General features: G+C 66.6%; 1 protein-coding gene across 4 annotated transcripts; it reads left to right on the top strand.

The window, feature by feature from the left end:
• On the top strand, positions 1 to 22,724 carry BAHCC1 (BAH domain and coiled-coil containing 1). Of its 4 annotated transcripts, none has more exons than XM_072937126.1 (27): positions 1 to 132; positions 2,005 to 2,314; positions 8,644 to 8,823; positions 9,579 to 9,701; positions 9,956 to 11,578; positions 11,655 to 11,760; positions 11,946 to 12,154; positions 12,236 to 12,394; positions 12,729 to 12,952; positions 13,321 to 13,675; positions 13,748 to 14,461; positions 14,988 to 15,172; positions 15,278 to 15,414; positions 15,541 to 15,642; positions 15,919 to 16,033; positions 16,138 to 16,309; positions 16,678 to 16,839; positions 17,004 to 17,329; positions 17,652 to 17,759; positions 17,837 to 18,090; positions 18,174 to 18,249; positions 18,339 to 18,447; positions 18,529 to 18,651; positions 18,731 to 18,898; positions 19,287 to 20,437; positions 20,904 to 21,140; positions 21,731 to 22,724. In XM_072937126.1, the coding sequence occupies exons 2-27, from the start codon at positions 2,140 to 2,142 to the stop codon at positions 21,935 to 21,937; spliced, it is 7,500 nt and encodes a 2,499-aa protein (XP_072793227.1). In that variant the 5' UTR covers positions 1 to 132; positions 2,005 to 2,139; the 3' UTR covers positions 21,938 to 22,724. The 4 variants fall into 4 exon arrangements, with proteins under 4 accessions (XP_072793227.1, XP_032607478.3, XP_072793226.1 ...); XM_032751587.3 differs by having other exon boundaries at positions 12,729 to 12,964; XM_072937125.1 differs by lacking the exon at positions 1 to 132 and adding an exon at positions 1,246 to 1,381 and having other exon boundaries at positions 12,729 to 12,964.
• Positions 22,725 to 25,452: the final 2,728 nt, after the last annotated feature.

Raw genomic sequence — 25,452 nt, 5'->3', positions numbered from 1 at the left:
CCAACCACACACCCCCGGTTCCCTTTGCTGCAGGAGCAGCCGGTGCATGGGCAGTGCACGGGCACCGGCAGGAGCACGCTGCGCACCCCCGCCACGGGACCGCACTCGCCCCGCGCGCGGAACGCCCCTCCGGTAAGTAACTGCGATCCGCGGGTGGGTTTTTTTTTGTTGTTGTTGTTGTTGTTGTTTGGGGGTTATTTTAATTTCGGGCGCTCCGGGGTTATTGTTTTTGTTGGGTTTTTTTTTTTGTTTTGTTTTGTTGGGTTTTTTTTACGCCTTAACAAATTTTTTTTTTGGCGTTATTTATTTTGGTTTTTGGGCGTTAATTTTTTTTTTAATTGCGTTTTGGGCATTATTTTTATTTGTGTTTTGGGCATTATGTTTTTTTTTTTCTTTGCCTACTTGGATTTATTGCGTTTTAAATTTTTGTGGCGCTAATTATTTTGCATTTTTTTCAATTTATTTTTTGCAGATTTCCCTTTTTTTTTTTTTTGCGCTTTTACCTTATTATTTATCTTTTCGCTTTATTTGTTTGCTCCTAAATATTTATTTGCATCTTTCCGGCATCAAAATATTTTCTACGTTCGTCTTTTTCGTACAAAAATATTTTTTTCTCTTAATCTTTTTTCCCCGAAATATTTTCCCCTGTATTTCTTTCCACCAAAATATTTTCCCCTTCATCTTTTCCCATTAAAACATATTTTCCCTTTCATCTCTATATAGTAAAACATTTTCCCCTTAAAACTCGTCTCTTCAAAACGCTTCGCCTTAAAATTTTGTTCATTAAAATGTTGTGCGTGAAAACATTTGTTCATTAAATCATTTGCTCATCAAACGCTGCTTCATTAAACCGTTTGCGCCTTCAAACATTTTCGCATCGAGCCCTTTTTGTCTTAAATTTTTTGCTTTAAATATTTTTCCCTTTTAATTATTTACCATTATTTTTTTTTCGCTTCACATTTGTTTTTTGGGTTTTTTTTAAATCTCAAATTAAAAAAAAAAAAAAGGCAAAACATCCTTTTTCACATATTTTCCTCAGCTTTATTTAAGGAAATACACGTTTTGTTCCCGGCCCGTGTTCCTTCCCCCGGGGCTCGCCCCGGCGCTCCCGCGGTCCCGGCCGGGCCCCCCGCGCCCCCGGCCGCGCTCGCCGCCCCGCGCCCCTTTGTTCGCCGCCGCCCGGCCCGTGCCCGGCTCCCCCCGCCCGATCGGGCCCCCCGGCCCCGCCGCTGCCAGAACAATGACCCGGCGGGCGGGAGCCGCGGCCGGGCACCGGCAGAGACCGGGAACCGCGGCCGGGAGAGCGGGGAAATACCGGGAAACCGGGGCAGGGCGCCGGGGACGGACTGGAGAACCGGGGCGAGGAGGGTCGGGACAGCGGGTAATAGCGGGGAAGCGGGGCTGGGGGAACCGGGCTGGAGGGAAGACGGGGAAACACCGAGGAACCGGGGCTGGGGAAGGAAGGAAACCGGGGAACCGCAGCGAGGGAGGCGCTGAGCACCGGGGAGACAACGGGAAGCGGGGAAGTCGAGGGCGAGCGGGGCCGAGCCCCAGGGAGATACGGTCGGTGAACCGGGAGTGATAAAAGAACCGAGGGCCGGGAAACCGGAACCCGAGCAGCGGCCAGAAAGGGTCGGAGCAGCGGGAACCGGGCCCGGGCTCCGGGCAACCGGGATTGGGAGCCGGGAGCACTGGATAGCGGGGGAGCTGCGCTCCGGGAGCACCGGGAACATGGAGCGGGGGGGGCTGTGCGCTGAGGAAACTGGGGATCATGAACTGGGAGTACTGGGAAAAGGGGGGGCCGTGCTCCGGGGACGGCAGAGAGCGGCGGCCGTGCGCCGGTGGTACCCGGGAACGCGGGGCCCTGCGAACCGCGGTGAAAGCGGGCTGTGTACCGGGGAAACGGGGAGCGGAGTGCTGGGGCGCGGGGTCTCTGGGGTGCAGTGATGGCCGTACCCCCACCCTGGCTGTGCTCTCACTCTCTCCTTTCTCTCCCCGTGCCAGGAGCGGAGGATGAACCGACAGCCCCGGCGCGGAGCGCGGCAAGACGCCCGCCGAGCCGGCCCGGCGCGGCGCTGAGCATCGCCCACGAGCCGTGTCGGGGTCCCGCCGAGCCCCCCGCGGGTGGGTGCCCCCGGCATGGACGGCCGTGACTTCGCGCCCCCGCCGCGGCTGCTGTCGGAGCGGGGCAGCCTGGGCCACCGGCACGGCACGGGGCGCGTGGCGGGGTCGGCGCACGGGGCCGTGCAGCCCCCCGGACACTTCCAGCCCACCAAGTACTTCCCGGCGCCCATCTCCATGGCCACGCACACAGGTCAGAGGGGTCGGGGCGCCCGCGGTGTGGGGGGCCGGGAAGGGCTAGGAGGCTCGGTACGGCCCCGGCAGCTCGGCACGGCCCCGGGAGCCCGGCCTCCCTTTGTGCCGACCTCGCTGTCACCGCGCCGGTGGTTTTGGGGTGAGGGCTCACGCACACGGGGGACATCCCCCCCCACCCAGCCGCTCCGCCGGCGCGGGAGGAGCGTGACCCCGGGCTGCGCCGGCGAGATCGCGGAGCCGGGACGAGGAGGCGCGTTCGGGGCGAACAAGGAGGCCGTTATGCGCGGGGCCGTGGGGCGGCGGTGGAAGGTCACCGAGCCCGGGCTCGATATTCGGCGCCGAAGTGTCAGGGTGCGAAGGGGTTCGCGGCGCGTGTTCGCCGCGGCAGCTGCCGGAGCCGGACAAAGCGCGGCACACGGCCGAGCTCGGCACGGCCAAGCAGCACCGGCGCGGGGTCACCGGATCCGGCATCCGCGGCGAGCTGCCCGCGCGGCTTTGTCTGCGGCATGTGCTCGGCTGCGGCCGGGCAGGGCTGAACCGGGCTGCACGGCGCCCGTACCGGGCTTCGCTGCACGGGGGCTCGGAGGGCGCAGCCGGCGGGGAGCCCCCGGCGCTGCCGAGCTCCGGGATGGATGGAGCCGGAGCGGGAGCCGTGTGCCGCTCGGCGCGGCGCAGCTCCGGGCCTCCCGCTTCCCGCCGGCGCAGGCGGTTGTCTGGCCGCGGCACGGCGGCAGCGCCGGTTATTGTCGCCGCCTTGATGAGCTGTGAATACTAATAAAATTATATCTGCTTTAATGGGATTACAATTAGTGCGTGGATTAGGGCGGGGGGCACGGCCGGGCCGGCGCGGGGGGGTGGCAGCCGTGGGGGTTCTTGGAAGGAGGTGGAAAGCGGGGGGCACCGGGGGGTGCCGGGGAGGCGGCGCCGGATCGGGCCCGCGGCCGGGGCGGTTTCGCTTTGTGCCGGCGGCCCCGCTGCCGGGACCACCGCCGGGCTCGGGGGGCCACCCTGCCTTTCCCCAGCTTTGTTGGGTGAGGAGTGCGGATGGGGGTTTGGAGCCCGGCCCCGGGATGAGGGTTCGGCTGCTCTCCGGCTCGCGGTGACCGTAGGGGGGATCCCGGAGGGACGCCAGCGCCGGGGTGCTGCTGCCTTCCCTCCGGCTTCCCTCCGGCTTCCCGCCGCGGCCGCGTCCCCGTGCAGGACCCTCACACCCGCCGGGGCCTGGGCGACACATGGGAGCCCGAATGCACCGGAGGTTGTTAAAATAACATGGATCCGGCTAAAAATACCCCGGCAGAAACGCGCCGAAAAAAAAAAAATTAAAAAAAAAACCCAGAGGAAAAAAAAAAAAAAAAAAAAAAAAACCAGAGAAGCCAAACCCAACAACAGAACGAGCTAAAAATATTCCGGCTTTGGCAAGGCCGGCGCAGCCGGAGCGCTTCCCAGCGAGCTGCGCTCTGAGGCTCCGCGCGGCCGGAACGCTGCTGGGGCGGATAAACCGGATAATTTAACGGCCGGCACGGTGCCGGCGGGAGGGGGGTCCCCATCCCCGGCACCCCGTGTCCCCCGGCGTGGCCCGGCCGCGGTGCCGGCAGCCGTGGTAGCGTGGCGCGGTAATTAACGGCGATGATTGATAATTACCCCACCCAGCGCACGGAGCCAGCCCGCGGTTGGCCGTGGCGGGGCGATGCCGGTGCGGCACGGGGGGCTCGGCGGGGCTCCGGCCGCGCTCCCCCAAATGGCTCCCGGCGTGGGGCCGGACTACACCTCCCAGGAGCCTTTGCCGGGCCCGGCGGCCGCCCTGGGGACGGGAGATAAAACTGTTTTCCTTGATTTTATTAAAGCCGTAACTCAGGGCCGCGCGTTCGTGGGACCGAACGCTCCGGTTGGCGGCGGGTTTGGCACCGGCACCGCCCGGCGAGGCGGGCATGGAGACCCCCGGAGCCACCAGAGCCCACCCAGGCAGGGTGCAGCCCCTGCACCCCAATTGTAGCGGGTCCCACTGCCGTGCTGAGCAGGGCCGGGGCTCCCGGTGCCTCTGCCACAAACGGAGGGTGGGAAACTGTGGCAGAGGCCTGTCTGAGCCACGCTGGGGCCTGGCCGCAGTTTTTGCCTTTGGGATGGTTTTGTGGACTAGCGGAGAATTGTGACTGTGTTAGACTGTGTCACCATGGCTGAGCCCTCAGCCAGGAGCAGTGTGGCCGTGCCGGTGTGCGGCTTGACCCTTGGGGTGTGTGTGTGCGTCCCGGTGTGCGTCCCGGTGTGAGTCCCGGTGTGCGTCCCGGTGTGCGTCCCAGTGCTGCCCCGCATGCTGGCAGTGGCAGTGTTGGTGTTCATCCTGGTGCTGGCACACAGCCTGGCCATGACAGTGCAGGTCCCGGTGCATCCCAGGGTGCATCCCAGCGGCTGGATGAGCTCCCACACCCGTCCCCTCCCTGGACCGCGCCGCAGGCTGGGTGCTGTGCAGTTCCTGGCACGGCTTTGAGGGGGGATTTGGGGGGTGATGGCGGGATGCAGGTGGGGACGGTACCCCTGGCTGGGTGGTGACACAGGGCCAGGTGCCAGTGCTGCAGCCGCTCTGCATCGCTGCTTGCCTGGAGATGGGATCAGACGAGGGGCTGGAGGCCACGGCGCAGCTCCGGTGCAGCTCCGGCGCAGCTCCAGCGCAGGGGCTCCCCGCTCCCCCCAACCCCCCGTGCGGCGCATTGCCAAAGTAAGTGTCAAAGTTAAACCAGATCTGGAGATTAACTGGGCTACTCCTCGGTAGCCATGAGGCGCAGGGGCCGAGCGTGGCCGGTGGGAGCAGTGGGATGTGCAGAAACCCAGAGCCCGCGGAATTTCCCCGGCTCTCGCAGAGTCATCCCCGAGTGCCTCCACTGTTCCTTAGTCATGAGCTGGATCCAGGCAGAGATGTTACTACGTGCCAGGCCTTGGGGGACGGACAGCTGCCACCAGCCCCTGGCACTGCCTGGGGAACAATGCGGGGTGGATGGGCTCCACGTATAATTTTGGGGCCACTCTGGGTGCCCCCAGCTCCTCGGGACCCCCAGCTCTGCCTGTGCTCTGACTGCCCCACAGCATCACCCCTGCCTCGTGCTGGGGTCCCCCAGCCCTGAGGGACGTGGGGGTAGACGAGTCCTCCCCCCACCAGGACCCACATGTGTCACGCTCACAGGAACTGCACAGGGCGCCCATGGACCCACATTTTGGAGGGTTCCTGGGAAGAGTCCATGTGCATGGCATCCATGTGACATCAGGAGTGGGGTGGGACATCAGGACCCCCGGGACTGGGCACTCCCTGGCTTCCCTGTGCTCCAACAAAGGTCTTCCAAGGCACGTGTGTGTCAGGTTGTGCCCTGGGTGTGCAAATCGTGCTCAGAGTGTTTAAGTCATGCATGCAGGGAGCGTGCACTGAGCACACGCGTGTGCCAGCTGTGCCAGTGGTGTGTGCCAGCCATGCCAGCAGTGTTTCCCAGCTGTGCCAGGACTGTCCACCCCCCTCGTGAGTCCTCTGCACATGTGGCCCCAGTGAGTGTGCAAGCACTAAGTGTGCAGTGGCTGTGGCCAGCACAGCTGCCAGTGGCATTCCAGAGGGGATAACCCATCACACAACACTGGGATCACCCTCCTGGCCCCTCGGGCACGTTCGGCAGCATTTCACCATTGCAGCATTCATTTAGTGCTGTAACAATATGGATTCAGTTGGAATTACAGCACCGAGGGAGTCAGAACCCATTTATTCCCTGTTTGCCAAATTTTTAAAGGGGCCGTGGGGGTTGTGAAGCACGTGGGGGGCTGCCCACCACCCCCTGCCCAGTTGGGGGGGCCCGGGTTGCCCCTGCCAGGGTCACAGCCAGCTCCCGGCCCTCCGCCCGCCGCCTCAGCTCCATTAGGAATGTTCCAGCCCCAAAATAGCCGAGGGAGAAACCCAACCCTACGCACGTCCCCCCCGCCACCGTCCTGGGTCTGTCACTGCCTTGGGGATCCCAGAGGAGCCGTGGGCTGAACCCCCCCAGGACCACAGCCCCCTCTCCATATGCTGGCCCTGAAACTTTCTGTCTTCCCAACACATTCCCATCTGTGCTGCACTTGGAGAGGGAGTGAGGAGCAGCTGGAGGGAAGGGAGCACCTCTTGTTGCCCCCTCCTGAGTATCCCCAATGCCCCCCTCCCCTCTCAGCGCCGTCGGTGTGGCCGTGCTGAGACCTGGCACACTTGTCACACGTGTGACCCTCTGCGGATTCAGAGCCAAGGGAAATTTCGTGCCGGAGCCGGGAGCGATGCCGGCGGGGCTGAGTCACAGCACCGGCCTCGGGGAGCCCAGCCAGGGAGTTCCCAGGGTGACGCTGCCGGGGGGCGGTGGGGGGGCCGGGCTGGGACCCCGCAGCCCATCTGTGCCGTGCTGGCAGCCCGCCCCACCGTGCTGTGCCCGGGGAGGAGCCACCGCGCTGCCGGCTCACCGGTGACACGAGTTGTGCCTGGTCTCAGGACCGGCAGCATGGGCTGCTCCGGCTCACCGGTGACACGAGTTGTGCCCGGTCTCGGGGACCGGCAGCAGGGGCTGCTCCGGCTCACCGGTGACACGAGTTGTGCACGGCCTCAGTGCCCCGTCCCTGTCCTGTGTTCGCCATCACCGTGGCTGGAGGGGCAGAACCAGGCGGCTGCTGCCTGCCCCTGCTCAGTGCTGAGCGTGGCAGAGCATGGGTGTGCAGGGGGCCATGGCGAGCGGGAATGTGGGATCGAGCGGGAATGTGGGATCGAGCGGGAATGTGGGATCGGCAGCGCTGGCCACGGGGCCAGCACGCACCAGGGGACCTGTGAGTCAGCGGGTGGGCGGTGGGGAGCGGCGGCCCCACAGCCCTCCCGGGACACCCCGGCCCCGCTGCCATCGGGGTGGGGTGTGAGGTTATTGTTTTCCAGCCCGTTTCTCAGCTTCCAGAAAAGTCTCCTTCTGGAAACCTCGGCTTCCCGCCCGGCACAGCCGCCCGGCACGCTGCCGGCTCCACGCCTGCACGGGGCTGTGGTGCACAGGGTGGGTTTGTGCGGGCAGCGCCAGGCAGGGATCCCCCGGGACGCGTTGGCACAGCGGGATGTGCCCACCCATCCCGGTGCGTGTCCGTTCCCAGGGATGTGGGTGGGATGCGGCCGTGCCCCCGGCCCACGCGGCCCTGCCCGGCTCGGCCTCGCCACGGAGGAAGGAGCGAAGCTGCCTGAAACCACATCCCGACACTCATCCCAGAGGCATCCCGGTGGGATTAGCCGGGGAGCGTGGGCCGGCTTAGAGAGCAAAGCATCGCTTCCTGCCCCGGCCGGGCGGGCAGCCAGCCCGCGCTTCGCGCCACGCCACGCGTGCCGAGCCGTGCTGAGCCGTGCCGAGCCGTGCCACGGCTGCTCTGGCACACACAGACACGGGGAGCGGGCCCACACGGTGAGGGGCAGCTGCTCCCCTGTCCCAGCTCCCCCATCCTGGCTCCCCCCATCCCGGCTCCCCCCATCCCCACTCCCCCCGCCCGGCCGCTGGCCACCAGCTCCGAAGTTTCCACCATGATCTCACGGCTTGGCTGGGATGGGAGCGGGATGGGGGGCGGGATGGGGAGCGCCGGCCATGGGCCTCCCCAAGGGTGTTGGGGGCCCCCCCGGGCTGTGGGGGAGGCAGCAGGGTCAGGGCCAGGGCTGTCCCCCTTCCTTGTGCTCACACACATGTGCACACACACACCCCACACGTGTGCACCCACGTTGCTTGGCACAGCCCCTGTCCCTGGAGCTTGGGATTGTCCCAGTACTGGGAGCAGCCGGTGTCCCCTGGGGGGGAGCAGCAGTGTGGGGAGCCACACGCGTGTGCAGAGCCCCCCACGTGCTGGCACACGTGTGTGAGTGCTTAGGGCACGCACAGGGCAGGGCTCTGGTGCCCCTTGCATGGCTCTGCTGTGCCTCACACACTTGGGGCTGGGGGTGTCAGGGACAGGAGTGCGTGAGGGATGTGACCCCACAGGGGACGTGGGGGCTCAGAGGGGACGTGCACAGGCAGCATGTTCACAAGGGACAGGGTGACACGAGGGCTGTGAGCACGAGGGAGTGTGTGCACAGGAGCTGGGTGTGCACAAGGGACACAGTCCCACGAGGGACACATGTGGCACGAGGGCTGGGTGTGCCATGGGGATGCACCGGTGCAGCGTGGGCTGCACAGCGCCGTGGCAGCCGTGCACACCTGTGTGTGCACAAGGGAGTGAGGTTTGCTGGGTCATGGAGCAGGGCCCGCACAGCCCCCCTGACTGCCCTCAGGCCCCCCGACTGTTGTCAGCAGCCCTGACTGTGCCCTCTCCCTGCAGCCGGCAGCAGCCTGATGGGGAGTGCCCCCCCCTCCTCCTTCATGGGGGGCTTCCTGAGTGGCAGCCTGGGCTCGGGGGGGCCCAGCCACCCCGCTGGCCCCGCCGCCTCCCCCCCAGAACCGGCCTTCTGCGGGCCCCACTCCGGCACCTCCCAGATCTGGTTCTCCCACTCCCACGAAGGTGAGTGGGCACCGGGATGGGGATGGCTGTGGGTCTGGGGTGGCCGGAGGCAGTCATGGCTCGGCCCGGTGCCACGTGTCTGGGATTGGACCCCCTGGGTCAGCGGCTTCTGGGTGATGAGGGTGGGTTTGGCCACTGTTGTGCCCCAAAACACCCTGGGCATCCACAGGGAGCGGGCTTAGACCCCACAGTTGGGGTTCAGGGGGGCTGGACAGTCTCGTGCTGGGCTGCAGAGCTCCAGCTGAGGCCAGGCCACCTCGTGTCACTGGTGACGATGAACCCGGACAGGGACGCCCCTGTTGGGGCAGGTGACAGTGTGGGGACCCCGGGGGCAGCCCTGGTTACACCGGGTCCCCATGCCCCCCGTGCGCCGGTGTCTCCGTCCCGCCGGAGGAGCGGGAGCGGGGCGGCGGCGCTGGCGCTGGCGCGGGGCCCTGGCAGCCTGCCCGGCTGGTAGTTTGACCGGCTGCCAGCTGGCTCCCGGCGTTCCGGGGGGGCACGGGGGGACGGGGACGGGCAGCGCACGCGGCTGACTGACGGACAGCCCGCCCGAGCAGTGCCGAGCCGAGCCAAGCACGGCCACTGCTGACACGGGGCTGGCGGGGGGTCTCAACCCCACCCCCGGTTCCCAGAGGGTGGGAGGGGTCCGGCCTGGAGGGGATCACGGGCTCTGCAGAGAGCTCCCAGCTGGAGCCGTGCAGGTTGGGATGTCAGGGCCAGGTGCCACCCCAGCCCCGCTGACTCTGTGTCCCCAGCTCCGGGATACCCCCGCTTCTCCGGGAGCTTGGCCTCCACCTTCCTGCCCATGGGCCACCTGGACCACCACGGCAATGGCAACGTGCTCTATGGCCAGCACCGTTTCTACGAGAGCCAGAAAGGCAGGTACCGGGGCCACCAGGGACCCCCATGGGGGCATATGTCGGGGTGGGGGCTCGGTGCTGGAGCAGGTGGTTCTGGGGCAGCGGGTGGGGAGTGGGTACCAGTCCCAGCCCTGCTCCTGCTTTTCACGGGGTTCTGATGGGGGACATGGACCTAACGAGCCCAGCTTTTCATCCCAGTCCTCCCATCATTGGCACGGCCGCTGTTTGGGTGGGGGGTGTGCAGGGGTCTCACCCATCACCCTCCCCTCCAGATAACTTCTACCTGCGGAACCTTCCGGCGCAGCCCCCCCTGCTCCCCGCCAGCCACGGCTTCCCCGGCATCGCCCGCGCCGCCCCCGGGCCCCCCGCCGGCTCCTGCAGCCGGGAGCGGGACCCCGGCCCCCTCCCCAAGACCCCCAAGGACTACGAGCGCTTCCTGGCGGGCAAGGAGAAGGGGGGCAAAGGGGACCCCAAGGAGCGGCTGCCCGAGGAGGACCCCAAGGAGCGGCACAAGGCGGTGCTGCCGGTGCCGCCCGAGGGGCACTGCAAGGAGGGGGTGCCGCCGCGGGGGTCCACTGACGGACGCCCCAAACCCCTGGCCTCGTGCCTGCTGGGGGCCAAGGGGCTGGACGGGGACGGTGCCCGCGCCGCGCTGCCCAGCTGTGCCGGGAGCGCCCTGCCCCGCGCCGCCCGCTGCGCCCCCAAGGAACGGGAGCCGGGGGTCCCCGAGGCCCCCCAGCCCTACGGCGAGGCGGTGGAGCGGCGGCAGATGCTGCACCACGCCGTGTCCTACACAGTGCCCGCCGCCGGCTCCTTCCCCTGCCTCCCGCTCCACGCCGGCCCCGAGGTGCTGTGCCCGCTGCCCGAGCCCCCCGCCCGCGAGCTGAAGCTCAGCGGGGCTACGTTGGTTCCCTCCGTGGGACCCCCGACGGACAAGAGCCGCTCCTTCCAGGCGGAATCCGGCGGGATGGAGCGCGGGGACGGCAAGGAGCGGCACGCCGAGGCGGGCACTGAGCCCTACGGTGCCCCCTTCCACCACCCCCTGAAGGCCGAGGGGCCGGCGGAGCGGCGGCTGGACTGGGGGGCTCCGGGCACCCGGCTGAAGGGGCTGGAGTACCTGGGGGGCGGCGCGGCCGAAGCACCCCCCTTCTCCGGCCGGTGCCCCGCGCCCAAGGCGGGTCTGGAGAAGGGCTACTTCGAGGTGCCGCCCGCCCCCGACTGCTCCCGCGCCCCCCGGCCCGACCCTCTGGGCGTCCGCGTCGGCCCCTCCTGCTGCACTTTAGAGAAGGGCCCCCCCAAGGACCCCCCGGCCCAGAAGGTGGCTCGGATCCGGCACCAGCAGCACCCCGAGGCAGAGGCGGCCGAGGGCAAGCGCAAGCCCCTGGAGCTGGGTGGCCTGGGCTACGGCGGGCACCCCCTGCCCCCCTGGGGGGTGCAGGGCCAGGGGCCCCCCCTGGCTGTGGCGGAGGAGCGGAAGGGGGGGCCCTACCTGGACCCCTTCGGCGCGGGGCTGGTGCGGGCGCAGGAGGTGCCCAACGCCCCCGACGAGGTGTCGGCCATGAAGAACCTGCTCAAGTACAGCAACGGGGCGCTGCTGGGGGGGCAGAAGGGCCCCCCCTTCGTGGGGCTGGGCAGCGCCAAGGGCAGCTGCGCCCACCAGGATGCCAAATTCCCACCGGGAAAGGGTCAGCCTGAGCTGGAGCGGCCGGACTGTGCCCGCGGCCGGGAGCACGAGGCGCTGGGCCCCGGCGGCACCGAGGGCGAGGTGCGGCAGCCGCCCGTGGGCATCGCGGTGGCCGTGGCGCGGCAGAAGGACACGCTGGGCCGCCACGAGCCCTATGGCACCGGTGGCGCCGGCGGCAGCGGGCGGCAGCGGGCGGCCGCTGGAGTCAAAGGTGAGGGCTGGGGACGGGGCCGGGGTGGCGGGTCTGGCAGTGCCACGCTGATGCCACCGTGGTGTCCCCGTGGCAGCTGGCACCGCGCGCCCCGTGCACCTGATGGAGCTGGAGGCGGAGGAGGAGCGGGGCCGGCTGTGCGAGGAGCGCCTGGGGCTGCCCGGGAGGGACATCCTGCTCCAGTGAGTGATGGGGACCAGGGTGCTGCTTGGGGACGGGGGGAGCTGGGTGTGAGGGCTGGAAAATGTGCGGTGTGTGCTTTTCGGGGCGCAGGTGTGGAAGATAGGGGTCCCTGGAGGTGCTGGGGGGGCAGCGGAGGGTGATGCCAACGCTGCCCCCACACTCTGTGTGTCCCCTTTTCCCGCAGGGACAACAAGGAGCTGGTGGAGTTTGCCCGGATGCACCCATCGGGGGGGTGTCCCGGGGAGCTGACGCCCCATCTGATGATGCCGGGGGGCTCGTCGCTGCCGGCGGGGCAGCTCGGGGGGGACCCCGCCGCCCACGCCCACCCTGCCCACACGCACTGGCTGCCCCGCACCCGCAGCCCCTCCATCTGGATGGGGGGACACTCCTACGGTCGGTGCCGGGTTTGGGGGAAGTTGGGTGGGTGCTGAACCCCAGCAGTGGGGTGCTGACAGACCCCTCCCATCCCCACAGGCATCGGGCACCCTGCCCTGCACCAGAACCTGCCCCCTGCCTTCCCTGCCTCCATGCCCAGCGCCATGCAGCCCGTGTTCCCCCTCGCCCAGGACCCCCCTGCCCAGCTCGTCATCCTCCCCACGGAGCCGCCCACCCACGGCACCCCCCACACGCTGGGTGAGCCTGAGACCCCACCATGTGCTGGGGAGGGCGGTCCTGGACGCTGGGGGGAGATAGAGAGAGAGGAGAGGAGGTACTTGGGGTTGCAGGGTGGGAGATGGGGGGATCACAGGAGGTGCTTTTGGGAGTTCATGGCTAATGTGGTCCTTGGGGGTACTTTTGGGGCTGCAGGGGAGGGGTATGGGGTCCTTGCAGGTGCTTTTGGGGTTCAGGGCTGGGAGATGGAGGTCTCTAGGTGTGCTGCCAGGGTCACAGGACTGGGGCTGTGCACTGCTGGGGTCTGTGGGGTGACCCTGAAGAGGGTCTCCAATTGCCCCCCCTCTGCTGGCAGCTGATGTGATGGACCAGGCATCGCTGTGGCCCCCCATGTACCCGGGCCGGGGTCCCAGTGCCCACCTGCAGCACACGGGGCAGCTCCCCGTGTACCCACGGTCGCAGTTCCTGCGGCAGCAGGAGCTCTATGCCCTGCAGCAGCAGCAGCAGCAGCAGCAGCAGCAGCAGCAGCAGCAGCAGCAGCAGCAACGGGCGGCACAGGCCCTCGAGATCCAGCGCCAGGTGCACGGCCAGGTGCCAGGGGGATGGGATGGGATGGGATGGGATGGGATGGGATGGGATGGGATGGGATGGGATGGGATGGGATGGGATGGGATGGGATGGGATGGGATGGGATGGGATGGGATGGGATGGGATGGGATGGGATGGGATAAAATAAATGGGACATGGGGTGGGCTGGAGGCTGCAGGGTGGGATGGAGGTTGGGGTAGAGGGTGGATTATGGGACTGGCATGGCAGATGTGGAGGACTGAGGGGGTGGGGACAGGCAGTGGGGCCGGGACTGGACCATGGGGCTGGATGGGGAAGTGGGATGCAGGGCTGAGATGTGGGGCAGGATGTGACACGTGTCACCTCCTTGTACCACGCAGCGGAAGCCGGAGGAGCAGCCCCTGGAGCTGGAGGAGAGGGGCCCCGAGAAGCCCCTCAAACCCTCCCACAAAGCAGTTGCCTTAAACCCCCCGGCCAAGGGCCTGACCTCGGCGGCCCCCGCGCCCCCCAAGCTGTCCCCGTGCTGCCACTCGCCGGCCCTGCGGCACCCGGCCAAGTGCCCGGTGACGCTGCCCACGGCCCCCTGCACTTTACCCGCCTGCCCCACCGCCAGCCCCGCCGTGGCCCCCCGCTCTCCGGCCGCCAGCCCCCTGCCCACCCCCAGCAAGGGCAGCGACGGCGAGGAGCGGGGCGAGGGGCAGCCCCCGCGCCGCTACCCCAAACCCCTGGAGCCAGGTAGGACCGTGGGGACGGGCGGGAGGAGGGCGGCCGGGGGGAACCGGGGCTGATGATCGCCGCTCCCCGCAGACCTGCCCCCCGGTTACGGCTATCCCGCCACCGCCATGGGGTACCCCGCGGCGCCCTCGGCCGAGCCGGCAGACCCCGACCCGGTGCACGCCGGCTCCCCGCCCGCCGAGCCCGAGCAGTCCCGGACCTTCAGCCCCACCACGGCCGAGGCGCTGCGGGAGCCGGGACCCCCCCGGGAACCCCCGGCCGAGAGTCCCGGGGCGCTGCTGCACCGGCACCACCTGCTGCTGCCGCCGGCACCGCTCTGCGGGGAGCGGGCGGCCGCGCCAACCGGGGCCGGCACCGAGGAGCCCTTCGGGGGGCACCGGGAGGCGGCGCAGGGAGCGCCGGAGCAGCAGCACCCCGGGCCCGAGGGGGTGCGCTCCCCGCTGCCCACCGCTGCGGAGGAGGAGGAGGAGGAAGAGGAGGAGGAAGAGGAGGAGGAGGAAGGCGACAGCGATGGCTCAGAGCCAGAGGGCAGCTGCAATGAGGAGGAGGAGGAGGAGGAGGATGGTGACGTCCCCAGCGGGCACCAGGGCTGCGCGGGTGGGCTGGAGGCGCTGATCGCCGCCGGCATCGACTTGGGGGAGCTGCCGGCGCTGGAGGAACCCGAGGAGACCCCCCCAGCCCCCCCTTCGCCTGCCCCCCACCCCTCAGGGATCCCGGGCATCGCCCTGCTCAGCGAACTCGCCGACCTGGAGCTGCGCCGGCGCCGCTGTGACCTGGCCAGGGAAGGTGGGTGACACCCGGTGCCACCGGTGTCCCCGGCGTGCCCTGGTGACTGCCAGCACCCCTGGTGCTTGCAGTACCCTCCAGTGCCCTGTGGGACTGGGGGGCTGCGTGCCGTGCCGCGCCGTGCCGTGCCGTGCCGTGCCGTGCCGTGCCGTGCCGTGCCGTGCCGCGCCCCACTCACAGCCAGGCTCGGCTCCAGTGCTGGCTCCAGGCAGGCACCGGGATTCCCTCCCAGCTCAGCTTCCCCAGGGAATCCCAGGGGCCCCAGCGGGAATGGCCACACAGCCTGGCACATCCCCAGCCCTGCGGGTGGGAGGGACCCAGTGCTGGGTTCAGGTGGGGACAGCGTGGGGCAAGGGATGCCTGTGGGGTCCCGATGGATGGGGTGGTGGGATGGGCGCGGGGGCATATGGGGCAAATCACCGTGGCCCTCCCAGCCGGGGGTCTGCTCCTGTGCCCCTCAGCCCACCCAGGAGCCAGTGCAGGCTCTGGGATGTCAGTCCTTGCTGACGCCCTGCCGTGCCCACAGGTGAGGATGAGGAGCTGCTGGCCTTCAACCTGCAGAACCTGGCCACGGTGGCAGCCGCCTGGTCGCTGGTGGAGGCGGCAGGACGGGAGGGCAGCCCCCCCGCACTCAGCCCCCTGCCCGTGTCCCCCCCGCCCCGTGCCCGCGTCCCCCGGCGCAAGTACACCTGGACCCCCAAAACCAAGGCCGTGAGTGTCTCCTGGAGGGAGCGGGAAGGGGCGTGAGCTGTGCCCAGTCTCAGCCCTGGCTCTGAGGCACTGCCAGCTGTGCCCAAACCCCCCCTGGCCCCCCAGGTGTGCCCGCTGAAGGCGGCCATGGAGCAGCTGAACACGCAGGAGGTGGAGGTGCGGATGCGCCTGGCCGAGCTCCAGCGCCGCTACAAGGAGAAGCAGCGGGAGCTGGTGAGGCTGCAGCGGCGCCACGACCACGAGTACGTCCCGTCCCCATCCCTGTCCCCATCCTGAGCCTGGGGACAGCACTGACAGCGATCTGTGCAGTGAGTCTGGGCCTGTCCTCGCCCCGGGGCTCTGCTGAGGGTGCCCCCGTTGTTCTCCAGGCGTGAGGAGAGCTCCCGCAGCCCGGCGCGGCGCGGGCCGGGGCGGCCGAGGAAGAGGAAACACTCCAGTGCCCTGGGCAGGGCCGAGAGCCGCAAGGTCAAGTGAGTGACTGGTGCCACGTGTCCCCCCTGGGCCCAGGGGACAAAATTAATCTGCAGGTTTTATGTCACTAAACGTTAGTGAGAGAGGGGAGGGAGGGGAGGAAGGAGATGGCAGCTGGGGCGTGCAGGAGCCACCAGACTGGGGTCTGGATCCTTCTGGGGGATGCAGGAGGAAGCTGAGGGGTGCAGATTCCATCTGGGGGTGCAGGATACCCCAGGGGGTGCAGGGTTCCCTGGGGGCCCTGCGAGCACCGTGCCCACACTGTGCCCCCCCAGGGCAGTGAAGACCAGCCTGTCCCTGCTGTGTGCTGAGCTGAGGGGGGACCCTGAGCCCCAGAAGAAGAGGAGCAAATTGACTGGAGGCACCTTCAGCAGCCTCCAGGGCTCCCCGGTGAGTCCCATGGGGTCTGGGGGGGTGTTCTACCCCCAACCCCCCCCTGAGTCCCCCCAGTGTGGGGTCCTCTGCCCTGTGTGGTGACTCGTGGGGTGTCACAGCTGAAGCAGAAGGTGAAGGGCAAGGGGCTGCCCCCCGGGCTCAGCCCCTTCCGCCGGAGGGACCCCAACCCCGCTGCCCGCATCCAGAAGAAGCTGAACCGGCCCAAGGGCTCCAAGGGCTCCAAGTACCAGGGGCAGGACCCCGGTCCCCGGCAGCCCCCCCACTTCAGAGGCAAGGCGGGCACAGGGGTGGGCTGGTGGGCTGTGGGATTGGGGTGGGGTGGTGGGGTGAGGTCCCGAAGGAGGCACAGGGGCGGGATGGGGATCTGCTTGTGAGGTGCTGTGGGACAGGGCACGGGGATGTGGGATCTGGCATGGGGACGGGATGTGAGGTTGGGGTTGGGGCTCTGGGGTCTGGCATGGGACTGGGGTTCAGGGTCAAAGCTGGGGGTGCAGGGTCTCTGGGGGGGCAGGACAGATGGGGGGTGCAGCTCGTGCCAGGGGGTCACACGCGGCCTCAACTCACCCAGTTCTTCACTGGGGGTGCAGGGACCACCCCTGTGTGTGGGAGTCCCTCACCACTGTCCTCCCCCCTTGCAGACGAGCCTGAGGGTGACACGGACAGCGAGGAGGGGGATGAGGAGCCGGGGCTGTCACTGCCCACTGGGCCGGTGGCTGTGCTGGGGCCCTCCCCGTCCTCCGTGGTGAAGATGGAGGCCAATGAGAAGGCCAAGAAGAAAAAGGAAAGGCAGGGGCTGCTAGGTAATGGGATTCTCTCTGGGAATGCTGGCAGGCACAGGGGCAAGGACCCTGGGGGCACCTGCTGGGACCGGGTGGGCAACTGTGAGGTGCTGCAAGCCTGGGCCTCCGTGGGGTCCCCTGAGCCCTGTCACCCCGTGGGGAGCCCTGACCCCTCTCCCCGGCAGGTCCCTGCCGCCTGGGCAGCCCCGAGGGGGAGGTGAAGATCAAGCGGCGGCCGGTGAAGCCGGGGACAGCCGGGAAGCTGGAGAAGGTGCCGGGCCGGCGGAAGGTGGGAGGCTGCCCCGAGGGCAGCAAGAAGAAGCTGAAAGCCAAGGCCAAGGAGAGCCTGAGGCCCCCAACCCCCGGCGGCCCCAGCCCCCCGGGACCCCCCAGCAGCCTCTTTGGGGGCACTGACCCCCGGCTGTTGGGGCCACGGGACGAGGGGGCCCGGCTGGGAGAGAGGGGCAAGAAGGGCACCCGCAAGAGCAAAGGGCTGCAGGCGGCCCTCAGGGTGAGTGGGGCTGGGCTGGGGGCACCCCTGGGATCGGGGGCAGGGGGATGTGGCGTCTCCATGGGCTGGAGCCACCAATGGGACCAGGGCATGCAGAGGTGGGGTTCCAGTGAAGCGTGAGTGCAGGTTTTTGGGATGGTTGTGGGGCACTGATGGAACCATGGGGTGCAGAGGGATGGGGGCAGGTTTTACGCAGGCTGCAGGTGCTGGTGGAGCTGAGGGGGTGCCACTCGGGGCGGTGGGAGGCCCTGGTGAGCCCTGGGGTGGGCTGGGGTCACACAGAGGGGTCATTGGCCGGCCCTGACCTCCCCTTGCGATGCAGCGCAAGAACGGGGCACTCTCACTGGCCCTCTCCCCCCGGAGCGCCAAGACCATCCTGAGCAAGGGCAAGAAACTGGCCAAGGTCAAGAGCAAAGTGGCCACCAAACAGGTGAGACCCGTGGGAGGTGCCCCCCACCCTGGCACGGCGCCGTTTGCCCCCCACCCACCCCAAGCCTCCTCCTGCAGTGCAAGGGCCGGGCCGTCAGCAAACTCCTGGAGAGCTTCACCGTCGAGGACGACTTCGACTTCGACGACAACAGCAGCTTCTCGGAGGAGGAGGAGGAGCTGGGAGGCTGCCTGGCAGGGGGGGCACGCGGAGGGGTGCCCCACGCCTGCGCCATCCAGAAGGAGGATCTGCGGGATGGGCTGCACATCCTGATCCCCAAGGAGGACAGCCTGCTCTACGCCGGCAGCGTGCGCACCATCCAGCCCCCCGACATGTGAGTGGAGGCTCCCGGGGGTCCCAGACATTTGAGGGGTGCACCAAGGTGGGTGCTGAACCCCTTCTGTGCCCCCTCCCCAGCTACAGCATCATCATCGAGGGGGAGCGGGGGAACCGGCAGCACATCTACTCGCAGGAGCAGCTGCTGCAGGAGGCGGTGAGTGGGGTGGTCGGGGTGGGGATCGGGGTGAGGGGTCAGTAAGGGGGTCCCAGCCCCCACAAACCCTGACACGCTGCTTCCCCCAGGTCCTTGACATTCGGCCGCAGTCACGGCGGAGCCTTCCACCCGGCACCCGCGTCTGTGCCTACTGGAGCCAGAAATCCCGGTGCCTCTATCCGGGGAACGTGGTGCGAGGTGAGGGGGGCTGGGGTCAGCCAGGGGGGTGGGCAGTGCTGGGCATCCCCTGCCCGCCCCAACAGCCCCCCTGTGCCGCAGGCTCCTCCAGCGACGAGGAGGAGGAGGACGCCGAGGCCGTGCTGGTGGAGTTCGATGATGGGGACACGGGACACATCGCTGTGTCCAACATCCGCCTGCTGCCCCCCGACTTCAAGATCCAATGTGAGGGGCGGGCTGGGATCAGGGGATGGGGGGCTGTGGGGGGAGCACAGGGCTACCCTGACCCCCCCACTCTCTGCAGGCACCGAGCCCTCCCCGGCACTGCTGGTGTCCAGCTCCTGCCGGCGGGCAAAGCGGGCGTGTGGCGACGTGGGCAGCCCTGGGGCGCTGCCCCCCACACTCTGCCCCGACCACGGCCCCCAGCCCCCCCGGAATTCTGGCAGGAAGGCGGCCGGCAAGGAGAAAAGCGGTATGGAGGAGCAGGAGCAGAATCACCTGCCGGGCTAGGATGAGGGGGATGGTGTTGGGATGGGGGAAGGGCATTGGGATGAGAGAAAGAGTCTGGGATAGAGGAAGGATACTGGGATGTTGGGAAGTGTGCTGGGGTGTGGGGAAGGCTGTTGGGATTCAGGGAAAGGTGCTGGGATGTAGGCAGGGGAACAGATTCATGGGAGAATGCAGGGATGTATGGAAGGATGCTGAGATGCAAAGATGCGCTTAAGGGGGCTGGGAATATTGGGGTGCAGAGGAAAGTGAGGAGCTGGGGTTGGAGGCATGGGTGGCACATCAGGGGCGGAGATCAGCCCGAGCATCCCTTCCCCCCTGCTCCCGTGCCTCCTGACCCCTGTGTTCCGCAGGCAAAGCCATGGAGGGGCTGTCGGGGGGCCGGGGGCCGGCACTGGGTGACTCCGCGGCCGGGCGGCGCGGAGGGTCCCTGCTCAGCTGGGCCGCCGTGGCACAGACCAAGCGGAAGGCGGCGAACAAAGGCTCGGCCGTGCTCCAGAACCTCTTCCAGGTCAACGGCAGCGCCAAGAAGCTGCGGGCCAAGGAGACCCTCTTCCCTCTGCACCACCACCACCACCACCTCGCCGCCCCCGTCTTCGGCAACGCCTTCGGCGCCGACTCCTTCGGCCGCATCGCCGGCTCCTACGGCTCCTTCGGCGCCGGCGCCGGCCTGGTGCTGCCGGCGGCCCAGAAGCTCCTGCGCTCCAAGAAAGCCGAGCGGCTGGAGGCCGAGGTGGGCAGGAGCGGGCGCAGGAAGGCGGCGGGCAGCGAGTTCCTGGTCAAGCTGGACCACGAAGGGGTGACATCCCCCAAGAACAAGACGTGCAAGGCGCTGCTGTTGGCCGAGAAGGACTTTGGGGCCAGGCTGGAGCGGCCGCTGGGCAGCCACGGCTACGGCCACGCCGGGCTGGGCGGCCGGGAGCGCAGGGGCCGCGCGGCCGCGCACCCGCTGCCCGTGGGGCTGGCGCTGCGCAAGTACTCGGGGCACGGGGACTTCGCCCTGAACTGCGACAGCGACTGCCACAGCTCCTACTCGGACATGGACGAGGACGAGGACGCGGGTGGCCTCGGCGCCGACGTCCCCTCGCGCTTCATGACGCGCCTTTCCGTGTCCTCCTCTTCCTCGGGCTCCTCCACCTCGTCCAGCTCCGGCTCCATCTCCACGTCCAGCCTGTGCTCCTCGGACAATGAGGATTCCTCCTACAGCTCGGAGGACGAGGACTCGGCGCTGCTGCTGCAGACCTGCTTGTCGCACCCGGTGCCGGCGCTGCTGGCGCAGCCGGACGCGCTGCGGCCCAAGGGCGCCGCGCCCCAGCGCTGCTTCCTGTCCAAGGCAGCCGCCAGCGGCCCCAAGGCCAAGCTCAAGCGCAAGGATCCCCTCAGCTTCGCCAAAGCCAAAGACTTCTCCCGGCGGCAGCGCCTGCCCTCGGTGGAAAACCGGCCAAAGATCTCCGCCTTCCTGCCCGCACGCCAGCTCTGGAGGTGGTCGGGGAACCCCACGCAGGTAAGGAACCCCACGGTGGCACAGCTGGCACCCGGCTCTTGGCACAGACTGTGCCCGCCATGGGCACCCAGCTGGGCACGGTCTGGGGGGAAAGGAGCAGGCAGAGCTCGGGGCAGGGGGCAGGTGGGTGTCTGTGAGCAAGGGGCAAGGTGCACACTGGGGACGTGCCAGGTGCCAGGGGCTGCAGGCAGAGCCCGGGCTGCTCAGGGTGCTGGGGACACCAGCTGTGACATGTGTCATGTGTGACGTGTGGGTGCCCAGTGCTGGTGGCACGTTGGCAGCCAGTGTAGGAGCTGGTGACACCAACTGCAAATGGCAGCACAGGGAGGTGGTGACACCAGCTGCATCCCTTGAGCTGGCAGTGCTGGTGACAGCAGCCGTGTCCCTCATTCTGTGAGCCCCCCGCGTGTCCCCCCGTGGGTTTGGGGGTCCCTGTGCCGGCGCCGAGCCCGTGTCCCCTCCGCAGCGGCGCGGCATGAAGGGCAAGGCGCGGAAGCTGTTCTACAAGGCCATCGTGCGGGGCAAGGAGACGCTTCGCGTGGGCGACTGCGCCGTGTTCCTGTCGGCCGGGCGGCCCAACCTGCCCTACATCGGCCGCATCGAGAGCATGTGGGAGTCCTGGGCCAGCAACATGGTGGTCAAGGTCAAGTGGTTCTACCACCCCGAGGAGACCAAGCTGGGCAAGCGCCAGAGCGACGGCAAGGTGAGGGCAGGGCTGGCTCCACGTGCCAGCTCAGGTGGCCACACGTCACGTCAGGTAGCCAGGCAGCATGTCGTGTGGCCGTGCATCATGGCAAGTAGCCACACATAAAGACATGTATCATGCCAAGGAGCCATGTACCACATGAGGTAGCCATGTGCCATGTCTGGTACATGGGTGTGCTGTCAGGTAGCCACATGCCATGCCGGGTGGCCGTGTCCCATGTCATGTAGCCAAGCCTGGCTGTGCACCACATCAGGTAGCCATGTATGGTGTCAAGTAGCCACGTACACATCAGGTAGCCATGCACCATGCCGGGTAGCCAGGTGTCTCAGACCAGGTGGCCCTGTCACTGTCCAGGTGGCCCTGTGCCACACCAGGCAGCCATGTCCCACAGCAGGTAGCCCTGTCCTACAGCAGGTAGCCATGTCAGGAGCCAGGTAGCCACATCCCCAGCCAGGTAGCCACATCCCCAGCCAGGTAGCCATATTCCCCAGCCAGGTAGCCACATCCCCAGCCAGGTAGCCACATCCCCCAGCAGCTAGCCGCGTGGCAGCCCGGGCAGCAGCAGTGACGGCACCTTGTCCCCGCAGAACGCGCTGTACCAGTCGTGCCACGAGGACGAGAACGACGTGCAGACCATCTCGCACAAGTGCCAGGTGGTGGGGCGGGAGCACTACGAGCAGCTGACGCGCGGCCGCCGCTGCCAGGACCGCCAGGACCTCTATTACCTGGCGGGCACCTACGACCCCACCACGGGGCGCCTGGTGACCGCCGACGGGGTGCCCATCCTGTGCTGACCCCCGGGGTGCCCGGCCCCCGCTGACCCCCGGGGTGCCCACCCTGTGCGACGTGGGGACACTGGGGGCACATCGGGGGACGTGGGGGGGGCTCCCCTACAAGCCATAACTTTCCCTAGTACCTCTGACTGTTTGCCAGCAGGTGAAGCAGAAATCAGGTGTGTTGTTCTATTTATTTTGCCTGTAAATATTGTATTTCTTCCGGGAAGTTTTATGGAAAAGCGAGAAAGGGGGGCGGGAAAAAAAAAACAAAAAACACCAAACCCAACAACAGCAAAAAAAAAAAAAAAAAAAAAAAAAAGACAAAAAATGATGAAAAAAAAATCACAAAAAAATAATAATAATCCTCGGGGAAGGGGGTGGGAGGGGTCGTTTCAGTGCACTGTGTCCCCCAGCCGGGGGGACGGGGACAGCGGGGAGCGCTGTACAGAGGGGGCCAGGGCGGGGGCTCGGCCCCCAGCGCTGCCGTCCCCAGTGCAATAGTGGGGTGACCGCGGGGGGGACACCCCGGGGGGACCACGGGGACCCCGCGGGGCCGGCGGACGCTGGCCCGTCCCGCCGCCGCTGCCTGGAAAATATGTACAGGGGCTTTTCCAGTGTAAACACTAAAAAACATAAAAAATCCCACAAAACAGGATTAAAAAAAATAACCCAAAAGGACAAAAAAAAAAAAAAAAAGGAGCAAAGGGTTAAACAAAGGTTTTATGAGCCGCCATTCCTGTAAAGGCCTTTTACTATGGAACTTTTTTATGGATAACTTGGCTTATGAATAAATATATGAACCGTTGCTGGCGCCGGCTCCGCTCTCGGCTCTGCCTCAGTTCCCTCGAGCTGCCACCAGGCCTGGAACCCCCAGATATGGACTGGGGATTGATCAGGGATGGATTGGGGATGGATCGGGGATGAATTGGGGATGAATACAGGGGGTTGATTAGGGATGGATCAATCGGGGATTGATCAGGGATACAGGGATGGATTGGGGATGGATCGGGGATGAATTGGTGATGGATCAGGGATGGAGCAGGAATACAGGGGTGGATCAGGGGTGGTTCAGTGATGGATCAGTGACGGAATAGGGGTAGATCAGGGATCAATCGGGTGGATCAGGGGTGGATCAGGGATGGATGAGGGGTAGATCAGGGGTGGATCAGGTGTCGATCAGGGGTGTATCGGGGCTGGATCAGGGGTGTATCGGGGCTGGATCAGGGGTACATCAGAGGTATATCAGGGGTGGATCACTGATGTATCAGGGGTAGATCAGGGGTGGATCAGGGGTGGATATGGGGTGGATCAGGGATGGATCAAGGGTAGATCGGGGTAGATCGGGGTGGATCAGGAGTAGATCAGGGGTGGATCAGTGATGTATCAGGGGTGGATCAGTGATGTATCAGGGGTCGATCAGGGGTGTATTGGGGCTGGATCAGGGGTCGATCAGGGGTGTATCGGGGGTAGATCAGGGGTGGATCAGGGGTGGATCAGTGATGTATCAGTGATGTATCAGGGCTGGATCAGGGGTGTAGCGGGGCTGGGTCGGGGGTACATCAGGGGTACATCAGAGGTATATCAGGGGTGGATCAGGGGTGTATCAGGGGTCGATCAGGGGTACATCAGGGGTACATCAGAGGTATATCAGGGGTCGATCAGGGGTGGATCAGGGCTGGATCTGAGGTGGATCAGGGGTGGATCCGGGGTGTATCAGGGGTACATCAGGGGTACATCAGAGGTATATCAGGGTTGGATCAGGGGTGTATCGGGGCTGGATCAGTGATGTATCAGGGGTGGATCAGGGTTAGATCAAGGGTAGATCAGGGGTGGATCAGGGGTGGATCAGGGGTAGATCAGGGATGGATCAGGGGTCGATCAGGGGTGTATCGGGGGTACATCAGGGGTGGATCAGGGGTCGATCAGGAGTAGATCAGGGGTACATCAGAGGTAGATCAGGGCTGGATCAGGGGTGTATCGGGGCTGGATCAGGGATGGATCAGGGGTCGATCAGGGGTGGATCAGGGGTAGATCAGGAGTAGATCAGGGCTGTATCAGGGGTGGATCAGGGTTAGATCAGGAGTAGATCGGGGTCGATCAGGGGTGTACCGGGGTTGGGTCGGGCCTTGCCCACCCCGGCCCCGTTTCCCCGTCCCCACGTGGGCTCGGACGGACGGGCAGCGCTCCCTCGCTATTGGTGGAGCCTCCGCCAATCAGCGGGGGCCGGGCCGGCAGCCGGGCTCCCATTGGCTGTCGGGGCGCGCTTTTGTTCTCGGCTCCGGCGCGCGCCGCCCACGCCTCACCCCCGGCCGGCAGGGGGCGCTGCGGGCGGGGCCGGGCCCGCGCGGGGCCGAACTGCCCCCTGGCGGCCACAGCGCGCCACTGCAGCGACAGGGACGGGACAGAGGGACACGGGGGGACAGAGGGACATGGGGGGACAGAGGGACATGGGGGGACAGAGGGACACGGGAATGGGGACAGGGACGGGACAGGGACACGGGATTGGGGGCAGGGCCGGGACTGGGGACAGAGGGACACAGGGGGACAGAGGGACACGGGAGTGGGGACAGGGACTGGACTGGGGACAGAGGGACGGGAATGGGGACAGGGACGGGAGTGGGGACAGAGGGACACGGGGGGACAGAGGGTCACGGGATTGGGGACAGAGGGACACGGGGAGAGACACAGGGACGGGAGTGGGGACAGAGGGACACGGGATTTGGGACAGGGACGGGACTGGGGACAGAGGGACACGGGGACAGAGGGATGGGGCTGGGGACAGGGACAGGGGGCTGGGGACAGAGGGACACGGGAGTGGGGACAGAGGGACACGGGACTGGGGACAGGGCCGGGACTGGGGACAGAGGGACACGGGAACAGAGGGACAGAGGGACACGGGGACAGAGGGACACGGGGCTGGGGACAGAGGGACACGACGACAGAGGGATGGGGCTGGGGACAGAGGGACACGGGATTGGGGACAGACAGAGGGACACAGGGGGACTGAGGGACATGGGGGGACAGAGGGACATCAAGGGGTACGAGGGACACGGGGACGGAGTATTTGGGGGACAGGAAGGGAATGGACAGACGGACACAAGCTCAGAACTGAAGGACGGATGGGCAAGTGGAGGGACAGACAGATGGACAGAGACATGGCTGGAGGGACAGCGGACAGGTTGGCAAAGGGACAGAAGGGTGGCTGGACAGACGGATGGACACAGAAAGGGACAGACGGACAGGCAGATGGGCACAGGGGGCGATGGACAGATGGATGCAGGGAGGGATGGATGGACAGCTGGACAGACAGACGGATGCGGGGAGGGATGGATGGACAGCTGGACAGACAGACGGATGCAGGGAGGGATGGACGGTGAGCCAGGCAAGTGCGGGGTGGGTGGACAGACAGATGGACGCAAGGAGGGATGGACAGCTGGATGGACAGACAGATGGACAGATGGACGCAGGGAGGGATGGACAGCTGGATGGACAGATGGATGTAAGGAGGCCGGACAGACGCAGGGACGCCAGGG

The sequence above is a fragment of the Taeniopygia guttata genome, chromosome 18 (assembly GCF_048771995.1).
Source record: "Taeniopygia guttata chromosome 18, bTaeGut7.mat, whole genome shotgun sequence".
Lineage (NCBI taxonomy): Eukaryota > Metazoa > Chordata > Aves > Passeriformes > Estrildidae > Taeniopygia > Taeniopygia guttata.
This window is presented reverse-complemented; position numbering and strand designations above follow the sequence as displayed.